Source organism: Megalops cyprinoides, chromosome 22 (assembly GCF_013368585.1).
Source record: "Megalops cyprinoides isolate fMegCyp1 chromosome 22, fMegCyp1.pri, whole genome shotgun sequence".
NCBI lineage: Eukaryota > Metazoa > Chordata > Actinopteri > Elopiformes > Megalopidae > Megalops > Megalops cyprinoides.
Genome location: NC_050604.1, coordinates 9,717,971 through 9,744,735, shown reverse-complemented (window position 1 = coordinate 9,744,735; position 26,765 = coordinate 9,717,971). Strand labels below are relative to the sequence as shown.

Below are 26,765 nucleotides of genomic sequence, written 5' to 3'. Positions count from 1 at the left end.
TCTCTTGCTCTGCCCCTTCGGTACATGAAAAGCATGATGACATTGCCCATGTCCTTGTGATCCCACAAGGATGGACTGGAAGTGTACTGGGTACACTTGTCAAGTGGTGGATGCCGTTTGAGATGGTGCCATTTTTGTGGACATACCTATTGTAATCAAGCTGTTTCTTTGTTTGGAACACATTGTCTAAAAATAAGATTCCAAGAATACCTACAATTTACACTGTTGTGCAGTCAGTTTCAGAAGACTCTTGGTGATGACGCACACAAAGATTTTTTTAATCCACCCACCTTTTAATACAATATTCATTGAATGTTCGTGGTTACTGCTATCATGAGGAAGGGACCAACAGCAGCTGTGTATAAGCACATGTGCATTGCCTTATCTGCTAAGAGGATGCCCTTACAAAGCTCACATTTCACACCTCCACCTGTGCTGCTGGAAATTACAGAACAGCGGATTAGCAGTCTAGATAAATATGTTGCTTAAGTGTACAACAGCAATATCACTGCCAATATTCAAACCGGCATGACTTCCAAAGATAAAGCCCATTTCCCAACCACTACACCACGGAGCTGGCGGGGATCCCGCTGTTCATTTAACAGCACGAAAAACAGCAGGTTGAACAGCACCCCGCACATGAAGAGGGCTTCTAAATCTGTAGGTATCGATTGCTGATCCTCTCAGAGTTTGAAACGCGGAGGAACATGAGGCTGAAACTGAACTAGTGTTTTCACTAAATTAGCCACCATCGGTGGACCACTTGACACTGTTGGCTCCTATTTAATGCCCGGAGAGCACAACACAAACACAGATCAGTTTCTGGAACACAAGCAATCTGTACTAATGCTTAGGGTATCAAAACACCTGATGTTCACCTGCTAGAGTCTTAACGCTCCTATTCATTCGGTGCTTGATGAGTGGCAGACTAATGAATGCAGGTCCCAGCCTTGATTGGTGCTGGATGCGGCCACAGGCAATGGGGAAAAGCCTTCCACCCACGTATATCCACGTACATTTCATAGTACAGTAGTTACGTGCTAAATCTAAATACAGAGAATCTGGTGTGACTGGCCCAGGGTGTGAATCCGCAAGCATTCAGTACTGACTTGACTTGAGTGTGCATGTGAGAATCTGTTACAGCGTCTCCTTGCTAGTGTCAGAGACTATCTTTAGCTCCATTGTATAATTACCTGGGTGTTTAGCTCGATGTGCTAATTTTACCCCTAGCTGCACCATGGAGATGGTGAAGGTGGAGGTTAGGTCCTGCAACAGGCCTACCCGGCTTATACTTGCATTTTTTCGGCAAAACACTGCATTATATATCGCTCCTCATAATGCTGGTTCAGCATGCCTTCTGTTTTCAGTAAGGTTCTTTGTAAATCATTTCAGATGAAGGGATACACTTTGCCCACTTTTACCACGTGAATTGTTAAGCGGGGGAGAAAGAAGTCCGCCACTGTGCACACCCTAACATGAAAAGCGCATCCACGGTCCTGCATGCTAACGCGCTGTTTTTATTTCCGTCTCAGTTTTCTCTCCCCTGACCTAAACCTTTATTGGATCAATTTTTTTCAGTCTTGTTTAATGGCAACCTGCTAAATTAGTCCCTGCTTCACGCTGCTTTCTCAGATTAATGCTTTCAGTAAAGGCCATTCAAGTCTATGCTGGCACTCTCCTGGATCTGTCTAAGTGCATTTATCACTCTTCGGCACCGCTGTATGATTGCACCACAGGAAGCCTTTCCAGCAAATCTTGGCCTTTTTCTGTACATTAGAGCTGACTCGGGGTACATTTCATCTATTTGTCCTGCATAATTTATTTATTCTCATAGCACATCCAACAATCGAGGGACGAGTGGAGAATAGGGTTAATCGCTCTCTGTGCTTATTCTCTGATACACCTTTAGACAGGAGAATGTTTTCCACCTGTTAAATATTAAAACTTTTTCTCCCTTCAATATATTTCCTCTAATGATTGAACTGGGTTGGCTTTCGTTTATAAAACGCTGTGAGAGCACATTACTGAGAACGTCCTGCCCATCATGCAACAGTGATAGAGATATTCTCCAGGTCTGCACACGGCAGGCATTTTGAGAGCAGAGAGAATAATAGTAGCTTATTCCAGGGTTTTACAGTATGCAGTATCTGTCACACAGATCTATAGGTGCAATTCTCCTTATCATGTGGCCAAGCAGAGCTGGTTATTGCATCCCTTGCTGGGTGTCCTGCTGGCTCAGTATTAATTTACCCCCACTGCACCTGGCCCATCACCGTCTCCAACAATAATAAACAGCTCGCCCTGACATAATGAGTCTCGTTTGTTCATTAGACTCAGTCCGCACTCTATCTGTACTGAAGGACCGGGGAGTGTAAATCATACAGGAGAGGCATAAATCACACATACACATGGACACGCGCACACACCCACACACAGAATGAGAGAGAGACAGGTCAGAGAAAGAGAGTATTTCAGCAGCGTGACACAGTGGTAAGGAACAGGGCTCATAACCAAAAGGTTGCTGGTTTGATTCCCTGCTGGGGTAGTACTGCTGTATCCTTGGACAAGGTACTTACCCCACAATTGCCTGAGTAAATGTCCAGCTGTATAAATGGATAATAACTGTAAGTTACTCTGGAAAAGAGCAACTGCTAAATGACAATAATGTAATGTAATTTCTTCACTTAAGTATTTGGGTTTTACATCCCAGTTTACATAAAGAAATGCTAATACTTGTGCCTATGGTACATACATGGGTATGACTGTGTGAATTTCACAAGTGTAATTACACATGCCTCAAACAGGTCTTACAATTGTAAGCACCAGGTACCTTGGTATATATACCAAGTAGCTACAATGTAACTAAATTTTTTGTTCTCCAATTCAGAAAAAGGTGTATTGAATACTAGCTTTAGTGGTACAACTTTATGCATATAGCTAGTCATTTGCTGATTACTTATTGTAAATAAAACTCATTAAGTAGCCCTTCACATCAATTAAGCATATCACTCATTTACTATCCAATAACCACAGTGTAATTACTGTGTAAAGACTGTATCTCCATCTTTATACAAAGTACTTGATATTATGGCTCATGAAATGACACATTTTATGTAAAATGCAAATAACCAAAGTAGAAACAGCCCTCCCTAGAGTGCAGTGGTCTACTGGAAGAGGCGCTGATCCAGGGTGCTTCTCCCTGTATGCCTCACGCTCATAAATAATGTGATCTATTTTACAGTTGAAGGTCTGTGACAGGAACCGCACGAGATGACCGATTAGCCGGATTCACAGAAGGAAACCGTACACTGTGAATCAAGCCTGCCGAGGTCACTCAAGCTCTGAAATGATCCTGCGCCACCCTGACTTTCACGCCCCTCTGCTTCTGGCCCCGGTCCAGTGTGTAAGCCTGCCGATGCCCTACAAATGGCATGCTTTCCACTCTGATATCTAGGCTAAAGTCTGCAGGCTCAAACTGAAGCTTTTTTTTGGTGCACTTCAAAGGCAGTTTCTTCAAATGCTGTGTTCGAGTACTGTGCAGCAATCTGTCCGTTAAAAAAACCATTAAAACACATTATTATTTTAAATTTAGTTTTTGCTAGTTTGAATGAAATGGCTGAAGAGAAGCCAAGCACGGTCTTACAGGAGGACACAATGGCAACTCACTGTGAGACATGACATGAGCAAAGTGATAAGCATCGTTAACTGAACTGCTCTTAGCCACTTGCTTAACATTTACATTTACATTTATTCATTTGGCAGACGCTTTTATCCAAAGCGACTTACATAGGTTACAGTTCTTTACAATGTTATCCATTTATACAGCTGGATATTTTACTGAGGCAACTGTGGGTTAAGTACCTTGCCCAAGGGTACAGCAGCAGTGTCCCAGCGGGGATCGAACCAGCAACCTTTCAGTTACAAGTCCTGCTCCTTAACCACTATGCTACACTGCCGCCGCTTAACAGATGCACTTGTCCAAACAGCTTACGTTTCACATATTTTACACTTACATAGCTGGCTATTTACATGACCACAACAGCAACATTATTTCCATGATTAATGAACTAATGCCGGCCTCTCACAACCTACATCATTCTTAGCTATGATACTGCTTTGAAGTCAGTTATGGAACATTCGTGAAACTGCAAATGCTTTGGAGAACTGGTTACTTCACTTGTTATGGAGGAGCTATTCTGTATTCTCAGCAAAGAGAGGGTTTTGATCAAGAAGGCAATATAAATATTCTCTGGTTCAAAACAAGCAAAATTAAATTATGCAAATGCATTATTGGGTTTTAAAAGGCTGTGTGATGGTAATGTGTGCCTGACTTCACAAGCTCCAAGCTCTGCAAAGTCTTACAACATGTTTTTTTTTCCCAAATCTTTTTCTCCTTCAAACAGTAGCCTTAAAAATAACAAAAAATTAAAAAGCCATAGATATGAAATATACTGTAAAATGAAATATAGGAATAGCCTGTGTAAGAAGTTATGAACATTTTATCTAATTCAAATGGTTGTTGTAAATGTATTGATGTTTCTTGGCATAAAAAGTTCTGAAATGGAGAGACTTCCAAAAATGCCTTCAAATCTTCCATATTTCATCATTTCATGGTGTGTGATTATTAAAAATTTCATGGATGACTGCTGGGTAAATTATTATAGCTATGTATTATCTGAAACATGCCAGGTCTTATGAAGATTAATCATAATATAACAAAGAGCACTGGGGTGTAGTATAGGCACAGGATGAGTGCACAGCATAACACTGAAATCTTACCGTGGTTTCATAAACCCCAGACCTACTATCCTTCCTGGTAATGATACTGCGCATAGCAGGAGTGTTAAACCTTGAACAACATGAAGAGGGTCCTTGGAGGAATCAGCAAATCAAATTAAAGCTTGTAAAATAACTCTTATTACAGCTATAATGGCAAAAGAACCCATAAAATTATAACTAAACTGGTGTCAGGGAAGTGGACTACAGCATTCTCCCAACAGTTCTTATATCATACAGTTTATTATACTCACATGATTTATCAGAATTTTTGAAAATTGGTATATTATGAACAGTTATACGGATTGCTTTTGCCGTTGATGACAATTTTAAAGCTTGATATCTGATATTAGACTAACTATAGACTGAACCCTTTAATTGTAACCTTTCATATTACTGTCATTTCCCAGACATTCGTACCCAAAGCAACTTATGATGCATGAGACAATTACTGTGCAAGAATACTGATCAAATCCTGAAAATTAAACACATTTGTACACGAGGAACATATTATGCAAATTAAAATGTTGACAGTAAGTGTAAGTGATATGTATTCATTGGATGTCAGCACAGTTGAAATAAAACAAGTTAATGAACAAAAGCCAAGCAAAACTAAAAACTGAACTATGACAGCATATACCTCATAGAGAGACGGGCTGGGGGAAGGGTCTGGATTGTGAAGCAGGTCAAACGCTCCCAGTATACAAGACGTTAAGAATCATATCATTCACAATGCAGGTGAAAATCCCAGCTCCATTTTCTCGTAGCGAGAGCCCACAGCGACGGACAGCGGCGTGCGGCATTAGCATTCACGGCACGACGGCGTGCCGGTTTGAATGGCTGTGCCAGAGGAGGGGACCGACCGCATCCGCGTCTCCAGAGCCACGCTAGGAGCAGCTGCCTCCGCATTAGAAGGCATTTCTGCACAATAACGCGCTGATGAGAAAAACGTTACAAGAGACACTTAGCACAGGCCTTCTGCGCTTTCACATTATGACGATAATTAGCCCCTCATTCGTTCTGGGTTTTTTTCCCCCTTTCCAAAATGGAACTTTTTTTTTATATCGACACCTTTCAAATGAACTCTTTTCATCTCGAAATGACTCACGTCGAAGAGGTGAGGTGGAATTCGGCTGAAAAATTTGACAGAACATTCTTACATAATAAATAGTCTAAGTTCAGTTTCCGCATAAAGTGACACTGCGCAATTAGTTATTCTTTACGCCCTGAATAAAAGATTAATGTTAGCGCCTATTGGAGCAGAATGGTTAAATGAGTAATTGGAGGGTGCCACATGTGTGTACGCTAATTACAGAAACACAATTAGGAAACACAACTGCCCCCCTCCCTCCACATAAAGGTATATGGCCTGTATATGAACTAAGAGCAGTAGCTTATTAGCTTAAGAGGCTGCTTTATGCATCAGAAAACAGAGAGGCTGAACACTGGAATACAATGAAACAAAATACAAAATACTAATAATACACGTATGACATAATACACACAAACACATATATGTATACATTACATATATTTGTCAGATGTACGGTTTGGAAAACCAGTAGAGTTTGATTTGACCTTTTGTTAAATCAATTGATCAATATAGCAAATTTACCTTCTTTTAAAAGGCATCAGAGCCCAGAACACATTGTATAAAATGGACACATTAGGTCCCTCACAACTGACCTGAGGAATCAGTAAGTCATTAAATGACAATGGGATATTTATGCTTTATAGCATGCAGATCGGGTACTGGCATAATGTGGCCTTGGGGGGCAAATCGTTGTGAATGCCGAGTTCAGATCAATTACCAGCTCATTACATTTGGGCAATTGCAATTACGGTTAAAATGAAAGCCAGCACAGACAGGGAGGCCTCAGGTCCTGCCCTTTACCGTAACATGCTCCGTCATATATTATCTGTTTATTGAATTAGCGGGGGGACATCACCCTTCTCAAGGGGGAAATAGCAGGCCCCTGCCAGGGACTTAAACCAGCAGACATGACAGAACCGCTTTGGTTGCCAAACAAATGCTACCACAACTACTGCAAAAAGGACTTTAACGTTTCCATCGGCGAGGTCAGTCAGGTTCATCTCTGTGACTCGGGCAAGACCAAACAGAACAAAGAGAGAACTTTCTGAAATGACCCACGCTGCCAATCTCATTCATTAGATGGTCTGGTGAGGCGAAGCAGCCCAGCTGCAGCAAAGAGGAAAAAAAAAAAAAACAACAAAAAAAAAACACAGACAAACAAACGCTACAGCGGCGTCTGGAAATGCCAGATGGTCCTGTCCGACCTCTCCTTTGCTTGCTCGCGCAATTCGGTTTCAGTTCGATGGACTTCGTTTCTAAACTTCATTATGCAGTAATGGAGCAGGGGCCGTTGTCCATTCAGCGTTGTGCAAAACCACACGCCGTGCAGTTACATGCTTTCATTTCAAGTCCCTGCAACAACGCCGACGCAGTCACCGTCCCTGGACCCCAAACACTACTATCCAATAGTCAGTGGGCCTGTGCCGTGTCTCGCCTCTAAAAATAAACCCGTGTTTCTCTGCTAAAATGACTCTCATCTACAAACATTAGTACAAATGGGAAAACTGATTACATTAACCCAAGGACTTAATGGGGAACCATTTTGGTTTGCACAGGTTGCTTGGGAGCTGGAGAATAACAAACATGGCAAAAACAAATTAGTTCTGGACTCCAAAATAAAGGACGGTGCTGACTGATGACTGATGCCTCTAACCGCCAGAAAGCGGGGAACAAAATGATTGCCACTTTCATTATTGCCATGGTAATAACAGACACTTTCATTCTTGGCATCTTTAATTAAATACCCTAGTTTCCAAAATAGGGTTTTATTGCTTTCATTTTTTTTTAAAAATTAAACCTAAGCTAAACCGTTTTAACTTGAAACTAAAAAGTCTGGTTTATTTATTTCAGGGCTCTGCGAACACATGACTATGGTAACCTTTCTCAGAGCTCCGAGAACTGTGGGCCGTTTCACTTTGAATGGAAGGGGTAGACTTCTCAAAGAGCCACACGATCCACCGTGCTGTATGAAATATTCAGCATTTGGCCGGCAATATAGGCTTTCTGCTCTGCCGTCACCAGAGGACAGCCGCAACCTGAGCTGGCGGGAGCTGTCAGGAAACAAAGGAGGATGGACAAAGATGGCTCCTGCCGGTGAATGCCGTCTAAACCTTGGCGCGCTCTCCTGCCCACTCTGAGCCATCAACGCCATCGCCCTGGGGGACAAGAAACAGAGTGAAGGGCAAGGCTGAGTGTTCCCTTTCTCCTGATGTTTGCTCTTGGTGATGGGAACTAATTGGAGGGCAGATATAAAGGACAGGTTTTTGGCCTTGGATTGAGCCGTACCTTTGGCACAAAGAGACAGAGAGAGAGAGAGAGAGAGAGAAGAGAGAAGAGAAGCCGGCCCCTTAAAGGAGGGGCCATGATGACACAAGCATGACACTTCTACGCTAGAAACGCTAGAGATGAGCGGGTGATTAGACGGTTACGGTAACCCTGAATGAATTCATGTAATTAAGGTGGAACCAGTGGAATCAGTTGGTCGCGCCTATTTAGTTCACCGAGAAATTTCGACTCCCACCAATCCCACGAATGACACCCGAGTTCATTTTCTAAAGCCTAGGCCACGTGGGTTTTTCCTTCATCAAAGCTCTGTTTACAAGGCCACTGTAAGATGGATTTCAATATGTGTGACTGTCTTCAACTCTACTAGCGCTTCTGCTTTCAAAGGGCTGGAGAAAATTCACATTTACCTTATGTTACCCTGTACAATCACTTACAGCACATGTCAGGCACCTACCAAGAAACTATCTGGTACTACTTCACATTATTCATTTTATTCTCATCAATTTTTTAAAAGCTAATAATGTTATCGGATGCAAAAACACAAATGATATACAGGCAAAAATGTATTATCCAAGCAGTAATGTACAACTTCTGATGCACGAAAAGTCACCATTCATCATTTTTGACCACATTACATTACTAAATCTGAATAGCACAGCAAAATACACAATATTTAAGTCATTCGGTGTTTGTAAATATGGACAAATGAAAATGGTTGTGCTATATTAGCATGTAAATCCCTCATTACTATTGATACAGACTATAAACACATTATCCTAGTTTGAATTTCGCTCGAATTCATCTGACGAATTTGTACATCTAAAGCCAAACTCATGTGTAAACAGGAAGGAACAGTATCATATTTACATGTTGCTTACATGTAGCCAGGATATGTTACTCATCTGATACTTTTTCAAAAGCCACATGAACTACTGAATCTGTGTAACCTTCAAAGTCTGCCAGGTAAACCTTCATCCTCATGCAAAAACACAGATTGGATTTCCACTGAGGAAGTACAGTAAATGTGGAGGTCTTCAATCAGATGATAAATATTTAAAACCTTTTCTCAAAATAAATTATGAGAGAAGGTGAAGGGAGTGATTTTTCATTCAACATCACTGTTCTTTACTTTAGGACTTGCAGAGGTACAGAAACTCTTGCAAACAAATTCAGAGCTTCTTTCCAAAAAATAAAATGAGAAACATTAAACTAGAGCCACCACCGAGATGACAGCTTTTTCCAAAGTTTTTCAACACTGAGGTACCTTGGTGAACAAAAGGAGGCCCTAAATTCAGCAACAGATGCACACCTGAATCCCATGGACCCTAAGCCACTTATTCACAATGGCAGACCTGGGAAGCTAGGGACGGAAACAGGGAGTGCCTCATACACAGTGATTTACTTTACTTACTGTAAAGAGCAGCCTATTTTCAGGATACAAAGCAGGCTCTCTGCTGTCATGCTAATATTCTTGTTTTCATCCATTTGTGTTAATATTTGCTTGAGTGCAGGTCGACTGTCAGTCTCTCTTTCTGAAGTAAAACTGTAGTTTGGTCCTCATCAGAATAAAACAGTTTTGACTCAGTATTGAACTGTTTCCATGACCACTTGCTGCAATATGTATTCTCCCTGATGAAGATGACAGCAGGTGCCATTTCTTTTTTGTGAAACTGAGTTAGAGTACCTGGACCTACTTAGAATAGTTTTCTACTACAGACAAACAAGGGGAAGAGAGAGAAAAATGGATTCAGAACTTGCTCTAAATGCGTCTGCAAATGTTACTTTAAGTGGGCCAGGACCAAGGAACCAAATACAGACCCAGCTTCTGTCTGTTTTTTTGGAATAATGAGATGTGTAGGTGGCCAGATTGAAGTTCAGCCTTAAAGGCAGGTGATGCTAATTTTGGTTTCTCTTAAAATGGTTGCCTAGTTGGTGACCTAGAAACAGGGAGGGACGATAAGCTCAACCAGAGTCCCAGTTCTGTCCTGGGCTTCCCGCTTCTCTCTCTCACACAACAAGTGGTGCACGGTTAAGAGTGAGAGATGTAATATGGGGTCAAACATAATTACTCTTCACACGAAAATGATTTCAATGCATGCATTCCTATTGTACACAAACCAATCACTGCCAGTCAGTCTTTTAAAATAAATTAATAAATACCAATAAATTATATTATTTTCATGATCATTAAATAATCTGAATGCTATGTAGTTACTGCTGCAACTGTCTGGTCTGATTAACTAAATCTATTCTTTTTATACTTAAGTCTGTTGCCATTATGAACAACCATTACAAAATACGTAAAACGATATTCCACATAAAGATGGAAATCAGCATCATGTGGGAACAACATGAATGAATTCTACATGAGAAAACAATCATTAAAAGTCTTTTTTTCTTCCTCTCTTTAGTGTTATATATGTTTTTCTTTTTAAGTCAATCAAATCTATTTCAATCAAATCTGCTCTATGCAAGTCTGTATTATCAGTATTAATGTTCAACAACACTGTGTTTATCCAGGCAAATGCCATGTGTGTCACAAGGGATTTGACGCATACAAAACATTTAAAACTCGTGTTTAGAAACAATTCAGACAAGAGGTGGAGGATAATCTTTTCAGACTCTGCTGATAACCAAAAAAACAGACCCACGGACTTACTGTATCACTTCCTTCTGGAACCCCGCATCATGCGGTGTGCCTGTGTGCGCCGAAAACCTTGCTTTTATCGTTCTAAATGAACAATCAAACTCAGAAATACTGCCATCCCCTCAGGCTGCCCAGTGCCACAGCCATAATGGATTCCTCCATTTGTTACACCGCTAGAGGTGGGATCAGCGCAGCAAGCACAGCAGCAGCCTCAAGACAACAACATTACACAATGTCAGCTGTCAACACACTTACAGAATTCCAAATTACCCATTTGCTGACAGGCTACAACAAGATTACTTGTGTTCCATCACTAGATAATATGTTCACATTTGACTTTTTTTTTCTTGTTAAATCCTGCTGCCCATCTCCAGGGTTCTCCTGCAGTACCAGCACACCAGTGGACTTCAATCTGGAATAAAGCAGCTCATGAATATGTTTTACAGCCATAATGGCATTGGAAGTCAGGACAATTTCCCATGGCAAAATTCAATCAATCATATTAAACTCATTTCTCCACATTACAGGAAGCCATATGTTTGTGATTACATCTTTTTTTTTTTGGACCTTGACCCATTGATTGGTTGGATTCGCCCACAGCACAAACGAGTTCATAAATTGCCCTCCCCCCCTCTGAATCAAATGCGCGCCTGGGTCTCTGCAGAGTGAAGAATTATTTCTATTCAAATGTACCAGGAGAATTCTGCATATAATCCGCAGCGCAGGGTGAAATCTCTCACCTCACATGTGAGCTCAAGGAACAGCAGATTGACGACAACAAGGTCACTCTGCACCTGCGCCTTATTCGCGCACATTACACATTCCATGGGGGTGCTCATTCAACACGCGGTTATTTCTCTGGTTGAGTGATTCTCAGTCACAACGGAGGTATTACCATCAGAGAGTATACACTGTTATATAAATGAAATGGGCCTGACCTCTGAAATGTATTTTTGAAGGCACACTGATTAACATATTGAGTTTATTTTCATTCTTAATAATAATTATAAATTGGTCACTGCAGAGAGGTCAAGTGAATATTTTGTCAACAGATCATCCATCCAGACAGTGACAGTTTCAAGTATAAGTGAATTCATTTCAAAAGCCTTTGAATCAAATGGACGCTGAATGGGTTTTAAAGACATTCTCCCAGGAGGCAAAGCGTTTCCAGGTGACAGATTCAAGTAGGAGGTGCCTTCTTGCCCTCTGCAGTTTTTACAATGTGCATCTGGGTTTTTATTTTTTGTCAGTTTTTTTTTTTCTCCTGAGGAGGACCTGTGTCAGTGCTGAAACATGTGGCCTCTTGTTAGAGTTCTTGTTGTTCTTGTTAGTGTCTGTATGGGTTGTTTCTGTAAATTTTCCTTTCTTGGAGTGACATTAAGATAATGTGACTGCCGTGGCAAAAGTAAACACAGCCTTTATAAATAAAAATATGATAAACCTTAAAAGGTTACAGTGTCCTGTCCTATTCAGTACTCCCAGCAGTCTGCCACTAACTGTGGCATCTCCACTGTGAATGCTTTCTCAAGACTGTTTTCTTGTGACATACAACTTAATATTATTTTAACCATTATTATATATATTATGACTGTCATTGAACTTTCACATTTAATAAATAGTTACATGCTACATTATAGTTATATGCCATTTGTATGCCCTATAACCTGAGTTTTGCAACACCACAGCATTATCTGTTATTGTACCACTAAAGTGATCACTAAAATATCTTATTTTTTCTGTAATATTCTAAACACAAGGGTGCCTTTCTCCCCTCTACACATGGTATTCCCTGCTTCACTTCAATACAAGCAACTCATTCATAATGACCAGTAATATGCAGCATTGACAGTCATGACAATAAATATCTGCTTTTATCTCTGCCTCATTCTAGATGTGCTCACTCAATAAACTTTTACAACACAATACCAGACATAAAAAAGCCCACAATTAACAAAGCAGTGCCGGTTAGTTATCTTACTTTTGCTGCAAACACTAGAATAACCGAGAAAGAATGCATGGGGGCTTTAAGACATCATATGCTGGAGCCAGTTATTAAAGTACTGAAGGCGTAGTTGTGGTGAGAGTAAAGCAGGATGAACTTTTTACCGGTGTTGAGAGTGCCTGTGATTATCCTGAAGACGTACTGGGCGAATTTCAGGATCTGCCTCTTGCATCTCTTCCTGCAGGTGCTCATGGTGTGTAAGGGAATCCTCCCGTCACGTTAATCCCCTCGGGACAGAAGTGTCTGCGGTGGAGGATTTCGGCACCTCTTCAAACAGCAGCCTGCGCTCCCGGCTGGAGAGGTCCTCGGCGTGTCCCCCCTGTCTGCCAAGAGGGGAGAGGCGGGTGGAGCGACCGGACGCCACGGGTGGGGTAGCACAGGTAGCGCTGATGTCCACACGTGGAACTCGTGCCACACAGGCGATCCGAGGTTCCCTGTAGCCTCCCGATGGATTGGCTCTACCTCTCGCTCGGTTTCTTTTTCTCGTACTCACTCTCTCTCACACGCACACAGACACGCGTACCCTCTCTCCACTACTCACAGGACTGAAAGATCTAAAGAAGACTATCTCTCTGGGTCTTGGTCTCTCCTCCTCTTCTCTCTCCCTCCCTCCCACTCACGCCTCTCTCTAATTCTCTCTCTCCCCTTTCACTCCCTCACTGCCTGCTTGCCTCCCATGCCTCTCTCTCTCTCTCTCTCTCTCTCTCTCTCACTCAGGACTCCGTACGGAGGTACTCCACTCCCCACACATCTGCGAACGCTGCAGCCGCACAGACCGCTGCCTCGGAGGCGGGGCCTGCCTGCCCCTTCGGAAAGAAAGCCCTGGGAATTGGTCTTCCTCAGCGGGTTCAAATCAAATTGCCGGCGACTGAGGAGAGCCAGCGGTATCAGCTGTGTGGAGACAGAGTGAAAGGGAGCGTGCCATGAGGAGAAAAAAGGCCAGATGTGAACTTCCTACGGCCCTCAGCAATGAATTTCTGACCATGTTACACTTCACCTCCCACCCCCATTTCTTGCAGAGTTGTTGGCTTTTGTTCATTTGTTCAATATTATCAACATTTTTTTTAAAGCAAAGTGTTGCTTAAATTCATTCCACAAAGTTAAAGACAAAGCGGACGAAGGAGAGAGCAGTTGGATAGAATGTGGGCCAGGGAGAAAAAGAGGGGGAAAAGCTATGAAAACGAGAGGTGGAAACTTGATTAATGACAGCAATGAAGCCCTAAAACCTATAGTCCGGTCTGGTAATGACTTACACACCATGGAGACCCCATTACACTGACTGAAAATAGTGAGGGGGCCAGCGACAGGCTGACCTGTGGAGCACGTTCCTTCCTAATCACCTCTGCTTCAATTAACGTCATCTGTCAAAGGCAGGGTTCCTGTGCGAAGCGCCGCATGTGAACTAAAATTAACTCTTCGAAACGATGAGGGACTCTTAATCATAGGCCCTCAAAGTGGTGTATTTATAATGTGATTACTTCTCATTGCTTAAAACAGGACCACGAGTGGATTTCATGGGGCTTAGGGCGGGAGGGAGTGTCCGCACATCAGATAATAAGCCAACTGCGATGAGCCTCTTGTTTCATCAGCTTGGAATGAAGAGCATTCGCCGCCGGTGTTTTTCTCAGCAGGCGTGTTGGACTCTGAAGGACTCTCAAGGCCTCCCTCGTCTCGACAATTGCTTTCCCACCTCTAGGAAGCGCAGCAGTTTACTTCCAGCCATTATATCACGAACAAATCAATGTGTCCTCCCGTCAGAGGTGTTGTAAAGGACAACTTTCCATTTAACTGCACAGAGGTCTAAAGACTACAGAGAGACTACCGACACTACACCAAAAAGACACTGGCCTTACACTACATGAAGCATGCTTCACACTGGTGCTGGATGCAGCTGGATGCAGCCTTTTGAGGGACATAGTGAGCTGTTTCCTTAAACATGATCCATAGAATAATTATCTTTTAACTTGCACTGTACTGTACAGCTACAGGCCGTACATGAAGCTTGAAACAGATTTCACAGCTGTCAGGAAAAAAAGCCAAGAAATGTTTGAAAATGAACTCCAGGGAAAACGTTTGGTTGAACATGCTATGCATCTGTTCAGCAGCCCTTTATATACAAATTAAGGTCAATCTAGAACTGCTCCCTACACCCAACCAGACGTTTCTTTTGATTTTATTTTCCACCCGTGGTGCCTCTTAAGATTCTATAATGACTCTTTAAAAATGCAAGCCATTAACGCCCTGCACTAATCAAATCCATTCACTCTCCACAACATTGAAACATTAATGCAGTACATTGTATGTATTAGGTTGCAATCTATTTAGTCTCAGGCTGTGCAAACTAAGATCCTCTCTCTATTGCAACACAATACCGCGGCACAGACGCTCGTTCCCCCCTTTTCTAATGCCTGCTTGTAATTCGGTTACTAATGCCACTGTTCTTTTTATGCCCCGTTCCTCCGAGTTAATTTTCGACAAAGCCGCATTTAGGCTGTTGCATGTAGCAAATTCATCCGCAGAGGAAATGTTCCGACGGTCGGCTGCCGGAGCACAACTGCTCGTGCTGTTCTGACATGGCTGCGAGCTCCCCAGAGCTCAATCTCAGACAGCCAACAAAGTTTCCGGTGTATTGATCGCCAGACGGGGGACCCTTGAACAAACAGCAGGTGGCTTTTATCAGCGCTGCCGTGACAGGGGCTCTGAGACTTCAGACGTTCCCCCTGCAGCGAGGAGATTCCTTCCGATCAGCTGCTGCGCAGCTTACCCACAATCATTTTCACAGTCTCATTTTATTATCCATATTTTATGCTTACTACTTCACCTTAAAAAAAACATTTAATGCTGAAATTTGCCTATCTCAGTGTTGTTTTGGTGCAGAAATCTGACACTTCGTGTGTATATAACTATTGAAATATAAGTTATATATACATTATTGTATATAGGTTATATTGGTGTCAGTATCTTTGGTATCAGTATCAGTGCAAAACTGATACTGTCAGTAATGCTCATACCTACAAATGTGTCCATCTGCAGCCAAATCATTGTTAATTGGGCAGGGGTAGAAGATTCCAGAAAATTGGTATTGGTATTAATACAGAATTGTCAGTATGGGCACAGATTCAGAAAAACCCACATCAACTTAATATGTGTAGAACTTGAAATCAATATTTTACAGGGTTCTTGGCAGAAATACATGTCTTTACACAGTGGGGTGGAAACTAGGCTCAAAACATGCGGAAATCCTAATAAACAGATGGTGAAAGGTTAATTAGATTAAAATGCACTGCGCAGTTGATAATATCACAACCATCCCTGTTACGCAAGCGTCTTTGATGACCGCCGCCGTGGTCAGAGCTAAGCTGACATCGCTCAAGAGTTTGGCGGGCAGACAGGTAAGCCATATAAATCATTCTAATGGCGTCTCCTTTACACAGGGACACACATGTGACATGCTGCGGGGCACGGGTACGTGTCCCGGCTCTATATTTAGCCTCCATTACTCAACACAGTGCACCACTGCTGGATAGCCAGAGGCACCTCAAAGTCGAGGTTGCGTTCGACTCGCTCGTTCAAAGGTAACAAGCTGCAGCTTTTGCCGCAAACGCAGTTCCATCCTTCTGGGACAACTGAGCATGTGCAGTTATACCGGTGCGGTCACCTACAGCACACTCCTGTACAGCTGTTCGGAAGTGTCCTTGGTTCCTCCCTGGCTCCTTACCGCACCCTGGCCTCATTAGGAAACCAGAGCCAGTGGGTCCCAAGCCCCTGGATCTGGCTCCTGCAGCAGTACCTGGATCCCCAGGCTCCAGGAGACTAAAGTCATAAACTGCCCCAAGCAAGGAGGAGATAAAGGAGGAAACACTGCCACACTTAGAGTCAATCAGCTGTATAAGCTGAAGCTCAAAAGACATTTTTTTGGTTTGACTTCCATTCTGTATGATGAGTCATAATGTTTTTTTTCTTTTGTAGAAAATGTTTTAATCCCCCAAATGTACTACGGTTACTCTGCATTCACCTAATGTACAAGACAGTGTAAAATAATGTTGAAATGGACTAGGAAAGGGAGAATTGGAGAATTTGGGATTGGGAAAGGGAGAATGGGAGAATTTGAGATGCAGGGTAGCAATGTCATTTCATAGATAGATAGATAGTAGACACATCCAGAGATTGACACACTTTGTCCACTGCAGAACGATGCACATGTCATCTATGGGGAGGCAAAGAGGTTGGTCTTAGAGATGGCCCAACCCTACCCCTAAACCCTAACCCTAAACTCCAGAGTATGCTGTATGAATGCAATTCATTCTTTTTATTCACATTATTCTTCTTATGATTTTATTATCATTTTGATTCTTCTCTCATGCACAATAGAAAAACAACTTTCACCATAACCAAATTACACACCCTACACTGCTCCATGAGATTTAAAAAAGAATCTTTTGCTGCACTTTTATAAACGAGTTTTCCCTGCCTTCTAATTGCATGTAAAGCCCTTTTGGCACAAAGCAATTAACATTCAATCAGCACTGCTTTTATTGAAAGTGATTCACATGATAGGACAGGTAGAAGGCATGTGATTGACGTAGGAAGCAGCTAATCGATGACACTTTTACTGCATGCAAATTGCTGTTAAAAGCTCTGGACTGGCCGAAAGAGACATTTAGGGGATGAGAGGGTGAGGGACAGAGAAAAAGGGAGAAGGAGACAGATGAAACACTGAAAAGTGATTCCACAACAACTTGAAGGCGGTCTCTCTTGCCTTGCCGTCACAAGTGATTTTCGAGAGAGCAGGTTTTTAATAATGTCCTGTGTGATCCTCATCCGGATGGATGGCCGATGAGCATTCTCCATGAGCGGGGTTTATTACAGAGACATGCCACAGTAAAAGTGCCACCTGGGAGATCAGAGGCGGGATTAACGAGCGCCAGACAGCACTCCTGTCCCCAGAGTCTCAGAAGCATCTGGAAAGGGCAGCTGCCCACTTTTAGTCAGGTCTTACATAACCCACCTACAGAGGCATGAGGGACGTTGGATTTGGACCTTTAGGCAACCGCTTGAAACCCCCCACCCACCTCCCCTCCCCCCGCCAACTTCCCTCTTCCCCACTTCCCCCCTTCCCCCCACCCTCTCCTCTCCAGCTCCCATCTGCAGTCCATGAGAGACACCCCACACAGATGTGCCATTTGGGCTAATTATAAACCCGCCAAAACAGCCATTCGTCACTCTCCGTCATTCAGGAGCGTTAAGTCACACTACTCTTCCGTTGCCGACCTCAGCTTGTCATTTTTGCTCCACGGCGCATTCTTTAAACTGTGTATCTGCTCCCAGGTTCAATCTGGCACAGGGTGATGGACCATCCCCAGCCTACGTTCAAGATGCAGTCTACTGGTGAGAACCAAACCATTCACCTTTTAAAGGGAAACATTGGGAAAGAATGAAAAAAGAGTGACAACAGGAATGTTAGTGAGCATGTTACAGCTATAAGGTTTACAGGGACACAAGAATCAACACTCACCACTGTTACTGGTGGCAATAGCTAAAGTAGCAGGTTGACGTATACTGACACATTTACCCAGAGTGACACAGTGACTCACTACTGTGATGATTTCATCACTGACCTCTTACAGGCTTCATTAATAAGAGCTAAACTGTTTGTCAAGATACTGAAGTTGTCACTGGATGCTCAGTATATCCCCCTTAGCACGGCAGTGGGATTTGCAGTGACTTCCAAGGGAACTGCTCTGGAGATCTGATTCAGGGGCTTTCACATCTCTTCTGCAGCTGATGGGTAATATTACTCATTGTTCAAAGGAGAGTGGTGCTTCACGTAAGCAGTGCTACTCTACTCTGGTGCAGGAAGGCCATTCCTCATGTCTCTAAAAAGAATAAACACTAACAGCACTAGAGAGGGAAACTGAACTGATTCAGCCAAGATATTGATTACTTGCATCAGGTAGCATTAGGAATCTGACAGCACAGAAACCCGTGGATAGTGCTGCCCTTCAGTAACAGTGTTGAGAAGCAAGATATTTGAGGTTGTAGATTCCTAATGCAGATTCCTAATGCTGTAGGAAAAAAACATCAGTGATACATTTGAATTTTTAATGAAATTCTTTCAATGGTTCTTGTCATGATGAGATATGAGTTTTTTATTGCCCATAGTTTATCATACATATGTGCAGCAGGGCATAACAGCAGCATAGTAATAAAACTGTCTGTATATACCACATGTTCCATCTTTTCAGTTTTATTCCTAACCACAAAAGTCCGCTCTTCGCCATAAAGGTGAGGTTGTCCCTTTGATTTTAAAAAAGATTCGTAAAACCTGACATTTCATCAGGTCCCTCTGCCCAGGTGGCGACGACCCATGATGCACTGGGCCCCACCGGGACAGCGGGGCTGGCATTTCACACCGTTACCCCCCGCCGCTGCCCCCCGGCATCCTGTTGCAAACACGTCTCCCGCTGGGGCGACGGAGTGCATCCTTAACCACTTCAGCTCCACATCTGAGAACTTTCACTGGCACTTCAGTCTAACTTATGCAGGCACGTCATGGAGCTGATGGGGTTAGGGGTAGGTTTATTTCCAATGAGAGATCCACAACATACAGAGATGACACTGACAAGACAATTCAAAGTCCCAATTATGTACCTGAAATCAATTCATTAAATGCATCAGATGTGTGCTTCAGAGTGAAAATTGGCTGAGTACAACAACAAATTGATTCGGTTTGAAAAATATGCTCGAAAGTCTAAACCTAAAATGTTATCAACAGACAGGTACTGCATTTAACAGGGAGCACATTTAGCCTTGTAATAAAGGCTCACATAACACTGTCATATTCCAAAAGGTAAAGACTTCACAGCCCAATTAAGTAATGAGGATCTCTTACAATCCCACCTTTACAGAGGGTTAATGAGTGTTTATCTGGGTTTTTTAATCTTAAACTAATTTTTTAGTCTTTATTAATTTATGTGCATCTAGTTATCATTACTGATTTGGTAACCAGGATGACATACATACAGTAGCTTTCACACACTGTCAATGAACACAGCTGGATAACCGCTGAAGCAACTCAGATTAAGTAGGACACACAAGCAGCAGTGACCCCTCTGCTAGAAATTGCAAGCTTCTGGGTGTAAGCCCAATAGTTAAACATTAACCACTACACCACACTGCTCACTCTTCTACCACGCATTTTTGTTTCAGCTGTTTAGACACTTCATTTTCATTTTATATGAAAAAATATACACAGTCCCTCCTCTCTTTTTCTCCTACATGCGTCCTAGAAACACCAGCATCTGAGGTCTTGTTCTTTCTAAACATTGTAAGACTTTCTTATTTGAGAATTACATGAGGGAACTTTGTGCACAACACAGCAGGAAAGATATTCCTATTTTTAATTAGCAATATAATAACCTTCTGTGGAGATCCGCACGATGGTCTGTTAATACAAATCGATTACCATTCACTAACTACGATTCTTTTGAGTTAGTGCAGGGCCCCGGTACCATTTCTAATGGAAGGGTTCAATACCGGCAGTAAACTAATAAACTGTATTAGGTCATTCGGCCCAATGATTAGAGACAGAAATGATCCCACTCGCATTAAATAAACATCACAGCAATGTTGTAATGGACCAAATGCTGTAATACTTACCCATTCATTAGCTTGGGGACCCCTGATGTGAAACTGTACTAGGCATTGCCTATAATTATGCCATAAGGGGTGAGAAAACTCAGGCACTTTGCAGCCTTGCTGTTATGCTTGTCTTGTTCATTACCTGTGATACCACTGGTCTATCACAGGCACACTGCCTGCTCCTTCTCGCCCCGTAACGGCAACACCTTTGAGATTTGCCTGCTTCTAATTTCAAGCGTAATCCTGCTGCAGATGAGACAGCGGATACTTCAAATCCAAATTCGCTTAACCCGGGGTGATTAATTCCATTAATCAAAGGCCCAGTAAACACTGAAATTACCAGGGGGAATAACCCTTTTGCTGCAGGAAGGTAACAGATCCTCGGATTAACATTCTGCTTCCACAGCGAGGACGAGCAGCGTCCCTAGCAAACGGTCTCCGAGGTCTTTCCGCCTTTACATCCGAGCATATTCTGAGAGGGACTCTATAATTAGATTATTGATGGAATTATGCGGAAATAGAGATCAGCCATGACACTGGATACAGCCTCTTGCAAGAAAAAAAAAAAAAAAAAGCGGGACAGGTTTAATTATCAATTTGGAAAAAAGGGAAAAGTTTTACGCACAAAAAGAAGGTCAAATGTTCTTTGTTTCAATGTAATTATAAATTATGGGACCTGTTCTACTAGTAGATCATCATACATTTACCACGTCTACTGTTTTACCAGTTTCATAAACTGGTTGGGTACCATGTTCCAAAATATATGGGAAATGAAGTTGTTTAATGCTGTTGGAGTGCATGACTGCAAAATAGTTTCTAACTTCGAACTAGAAAAACAGACCAAATCAAATGAGATATATGGGCCCTATCATATTTGGATGTGCTAACACAAGATATTATGCAATTCAAAAGTACAGGCACAGGAATATTACATTTGGAAAAAAGCAAGGAAGAAAATATTTAAAAACTTCTTATCTATTTTTATCCTTGATCTGAATTTACTGTAAGAAACGTAAATGGTGACAATACATTATGGCTACATTTTCCTCTGTTTGCTGTAATTTAATTTAGCGAACACCCCTTATTGTACATTCACTGCAAAAGTTTACCAGCTATTAGATTAGAAAGCTATCTTGCCCATAGACTATTCCTCAGTGGCAGTGGCTTATTCCATTCCCTTCTATTTTCAAGATGATGGATTTATGTGGGTACATGCTATAACTTAATCGGCATCTTAAGCAGACATGTTTCGATTGGGCGTACGTTAGCTGTAGTTCTGTTTCTGCTTTATTGCATTGTTTTGTGGTTTTATATTGTAAGCACCTCATACATTATAAATCATCCCGTGCCATGCCATCTGCTAATGAACAGAATAGGAGCAACAAGAGCAAAAAGAGAAAGAGGAAGAAAGTAGTAGTAGTCATAACAGTATGTGGAAACAAAAACAGACCCCTAGTCTATAATAATTTCCATTACGGGAGGGAGGAGAAAAAAGAATACAAAATTGCATTGTAAGCTGTGTATTGTTTGATGTATTTGTTTGAATAGTGTTGCCTCCCCCCCAGAACATAGCAGTAGTGGTGGGGGATTCATACATAAATGAAGACGTGTTTACCCTGCTCTCCAGCACACTTTCTGTTACCACGAGGGCCTGCTTTATCTGCATTTTCCATTACTGGATTGCGGCAATATCAGTTCCCTGCAACGTGCCGTAATAGACTCGCCTGTGCCCTTCTCAGCAATTTGAGGAGTCCTAGAGGTGTAATAAATCACTGGGAAATCATGATGGAAAAATGCATTTTTAGGGGACACCACAAGTCTGTGTCGTTAATGTTTTTGTGCAAATTGCATCTGTGTGTGTATGCACGTGAGCGTGCGTGTGTGTATGCGAACATGCACATTTCCAGGGCTCATCTCTCAGTGTGACGGGCAAGAATACAATTTTAATTACAGATACTCACACTGTCAGTCAATAAGCTCACTTGAAATCCCTTGAATATCCAATATTCCCAGGCATCGGAAGCAGTGACCACTTGTAGATATCATACTTTAACAGCTTTTGCGTGCATTCTGTTTCAATGCTGCGCGATGAATAAATTCAAAAGAACTGGGGTATCTTAAATCCATCATCAACAATTAAAATAAGGAAGAGGAACACCAATACATAAACTCGAAGAAATGAATGGAACCCTTTTTTTAAATCCTAAAACAAACGAGAAGAAAGTCAAAGTGCTAAGACAAGCTTTCCATTACAGAGGACTTTATCCATGAGACACAAGAGGTAATACCCACTAAGTCAGTATGAAGCAGTGTATAAACGGGCAGTGTTTTCTTTGGCAAACACAAGCGTATGCCCTAACACAGCTTATCAATGTGCCTCGGCAAACAGCTTGGATATACAAGAGCCACGGTTACTTATGGCTCTGCGGCTTTCATTAGGTTTGTCCTATTTAAGGTCCTGCTTTTTGTGCAGGCACCAGCGGTTTCCGGGCGTCGCACTCTCAGATGTGGCACGGTTATCATTTCTGTAATTAGACACATTTAAGTGGTTCCGGATCCCAGGCTCCAGAGAACCTGGCTTTCTGTCTCAGAAAGCAGAGAGGTTACAGCTTCCAATGGTTCATAAAACCAAATGGCGATAAAACAAAAGACCACACAATTTACCGCTTGTGATGTTTTCTCCTCTTTTGCACATTACTATGTAACTATGTAACTACTCGCTAGTATCTAGGCAGACAAATGTACACAGTATGTACTTTGGCACTTTACCATAATTTAAAATACATATACATGGTTATGATGTCTATGGTTTGATGTATTCATATAAACCATTATTCATAATATTGATGAAACCATTAAACTGATGCTTACATCAATGTAATTACTCATAATTTAATTATTCACAGTGGTGGCTTTTGCTCCATATTAACGTATACTCACATACTGTACCATTTAATAAGCTGCCCCCAAAGCCAGAGGGGGTTTTAAAAGGTATTACACAAGACATACTACACACACACACATGCACACATGCACACGCACGCACACACACACACACACACACACGCACACAGCTACTTTGCTGGGAGATGCTTTACATACTCTGTAAATCCAGTGCGGTCATAGGCATCGAAAATGGCCATGAAAAATAAAAACCCGTGTGGGATCTATACAACATAACAGTTTACTCAAACACGGCTTCACACATTTAATTGGGATGTCATTTAACTCAGAAACACAAAGTATTAATCAAACAACAAAATGTAATTAAATACAAGATGGCAACAATTATGATCAAATTGCAATCATCCCACTGGTGGTGATGTGAATGACATACTGATTGTCATTCAAATATTATACCACTGTTTCTGTGTCTTTAACACAATGGAGACTTTGTACCAGAGCACACAGATAATTCTACCTACAAGGCCTGAGAAAGAGAATATCCAAATCTGCCAAGGTAGAAACTTTCACTGAAATAAAAGTAAATGATAGGATTTGTACTACAGTGCTCCAGCCTTCTCTTGCCTGTTGGGTGAGGCTAAGCGTAGATGGGCTTGGCTAGTATTTGTAATGGACGCCCACAAAGGAGAAGACCAGGTTAATGATGGTAGTGGTGTTCATGGACCAGTAGGTTCACACTGTCTGAAGGATCATTGTCTAGCATCCTGAATCACATACACAAAGCACCCCCCATCTGATGATGAGAAAAATAATGTGTTGATACTCTTTCCAATGATGTCAGCACGGCTGCATTTCATTTGTGATTCTTTTGCAAATGAAAGGAGAATAGAGCAGGAAACCCACTCCACTCCTGCCCAATCATAATTCTGACACAACAATGGGGACTCCTCTTAGGTAGTACTCAACAGTCCACCAATCACCTCCTGATAATGGAAAAAATAGCCATAATAATTAGCCACAGTGCAGGGTTTGCCTCCGAATAAAGAAGCGTCGACGTAGCATGGCCTTTCCCACTTCATTCATGCCCGCGTATTCTTTGTGACATTTACTGAAAACACAAATCATAAAAGAGAGAGAGAGAGCGCGGATTCTGAAGTCAACTCAAGGACAATGACGTCAGCCCACGCCATAGTTTACCGTCCCAGTAGGAGCCCTGATGTTCTCTCCATCATTGCTTACACTCAGGGGGAGCTATGTTGCATTTGAACGTACATTTAAATTGGAAACTTCGGCGCCTCACTGGCCAGACTGTCAGCACAAAGAAGAATAATGTGCTGCTGTTCAGGGGAAGTTTCAAAATAAAACTTAAAAAAAAAAAAAAAAAAAGGTTTGCTGATGTTGTTTAGCTGTTCTTTAACAGCCGGGGCACTCATGGCAAGACGTTCGGGAAGACACACTTTTGGTTCATGCCTGCACCAGCATGTTATTCGAATATTTATTTTTATGGACTCATGCAACACATCAAAGAGCCCGGTGCTCTACTTAGATCCTCAGTTCAACAATCCTCACTACATGGATTCTGACTCCACCGTTGTCCCAGTTTGTGCGCAGTTTTTGGGCCAAATAACACATTCAACATTGAAGTTCATATTTCTTAATTTAGAATTTAACGGGTGCTATTGCACAAATATATATTAATGGAATAAGTGATATAGGGTTTTACTAAATCAGTACTCCTAAATTTGTCTGCTTTTTTTGCCATGATGAGCCTGACTCTACTGTTCTGTTTCAGCCATTTCCATTTGGCATTTCATTCATAAAAGCAGGTTAAAGGGATAATACTGCCATTACAGGGAAATGTCAGCATTCTTGTGGAATCCACCCCTTTTCTCATTTGCAGACCATTACAGTGAGTCAAATTTAAACTGTGACAAAAAGGCATGGAAAATTAATTTCACAAATGCAATTCTACAGCACAGGGGCACAGACTGGGAAAGGGAGCGACGATGTGGCCGAAAGCACACTGACCAGCAGTTACACATTTATATAAAATTGTCTACAACACTGTAGCTATACAGAATCGCACATGCTTTATGCTGCCACTTTACAATGCAGTAATTTTATGTTAAACCTTCTGGTTAAGTACTAAAATGCTAAAGCACAGAGACAAGTCACTTGACAAAAGATCACAGTGGGTAGCGTTCATCTGGAACAGTGGCTAGTTAGTTAGCATTCTGTTGCTATCAATACTGAGTGGCTCAGCTATATGGCACATTTGAGTGCTGCAGGTGTTTTTGTTTCAAAACTAAGTTGCTGACCTATTTTTGCAAATGTGCATGCACTGACTTGTGATTTGTGTGCATTGTTAAGATACAAAAACACACAAACACAAAAACACACACACTCACATTATTAACCAAAAATTGACCTGGGGTGAAAAGACCATTGCCACATTACTAATTAGCGCTCAGACTGATTTCTAAGGCATTTATTTATCACATCTGTGCAGCAGAGGCTATTCAAAGCACCTGGGCTGTTAATGGTTGCAATGCCTCTGGTCACATGAACAGGTTGCTCAACTGCAAAGCCATTTAATCATTGTTTTTCACCTGTCTGATGCCCCACAAGCTTTATACATTCAACAAAGGTACTTTCATACTAATAAGACTCAGAGGATGCTGGTGTAGTAAAATATTTAACCATGAATCAGTGACCCTCTTTATGGTAGCTTCCTAGGAGTGCCTGAAGCCCTTTCCTGGCTAAGCCCCATGCAGTAAATGATGGGCCCATGAAACCTTGGGTGTTCCATGAAGGTCTCCACTGAGGTTGTATCAATCACAAAGACGTGTGAAAACGGAGCTGAGAGGAGACAGGAGGAGGCAGTGCTAGGAATTACAACCCCAGGAAGAAGGTCCGTTCCTTACAAAGTGCCCACAGACACGTCCCGGAGAGCCAATTAGCTCCATGTTTGATGTTCCCGGCTGCCATGTTCTACTTCTGGACTCTACACCCAGCCTTCCCTAATGACCGCCGTATTTCTGCCGAGTTACCCACATCCATTAAAAACTTGATGTAAATGTGGCTGCATCCGGAGCCAAAGACGCCTCCCTTAATCAAGACTGGCCTGCTGTGCCACGCTGCGCCGGGCCCTGTTTATTTGTGGAACGGCGACACGGCTCACGGGTGAAAAATGGAGCAATATGTACCGTAGGTGCAAAGGCAGTTTGAGAAATGCCCGTCTCCGCTGAATATTTATCGGCCTGGCATTTGCAATGGTGGTGTTTAATGTGAGAGGGAGGAGGCACGGATATGTCTGCGTTTGTTTGGTGACCTCGTTTAAGTTCTCTGTACGGCTGAACTGCAGGTGGTTGAGATGAGGAGCAAGGAGTGAGGCTAACAACTCCCATGATCATGTT

At 42.1% G+C, this 26,765-nt stretch overlaps 1 protein-coding gene across 5 annotated transcripts in view; it reads right to left on the bottom strand.

Annotated features, from left to right (window-relative positions):
* The window catches only part of LOC118769475 (Kv channel-interacting protein 4), a 105,329-nt gene that overhangs the window by 64,845 nt on the left and 13,719 nt on the right, over positions 1-26,765 (bottom strand). Inside the window, exon 1 of one of the 5 annotated variants that reach the window (XM_036516592.1) lies at positions 12,909-13,332. The exons of the other annotated variants lie outside the window; for them this stretch is intronic. Coding sequence (XP_036372485.1) covers positions 12,909-12,996 — 88 coding nt within the window. The 5' untranslated portion in view covers positions 12,997-13,332. Of the gene's footprint in view, positions 1-12,908; positions 13,333-26,765 lie in introns of those variants that run through there. 5 annotated transcript variants of the gene reach the window in all.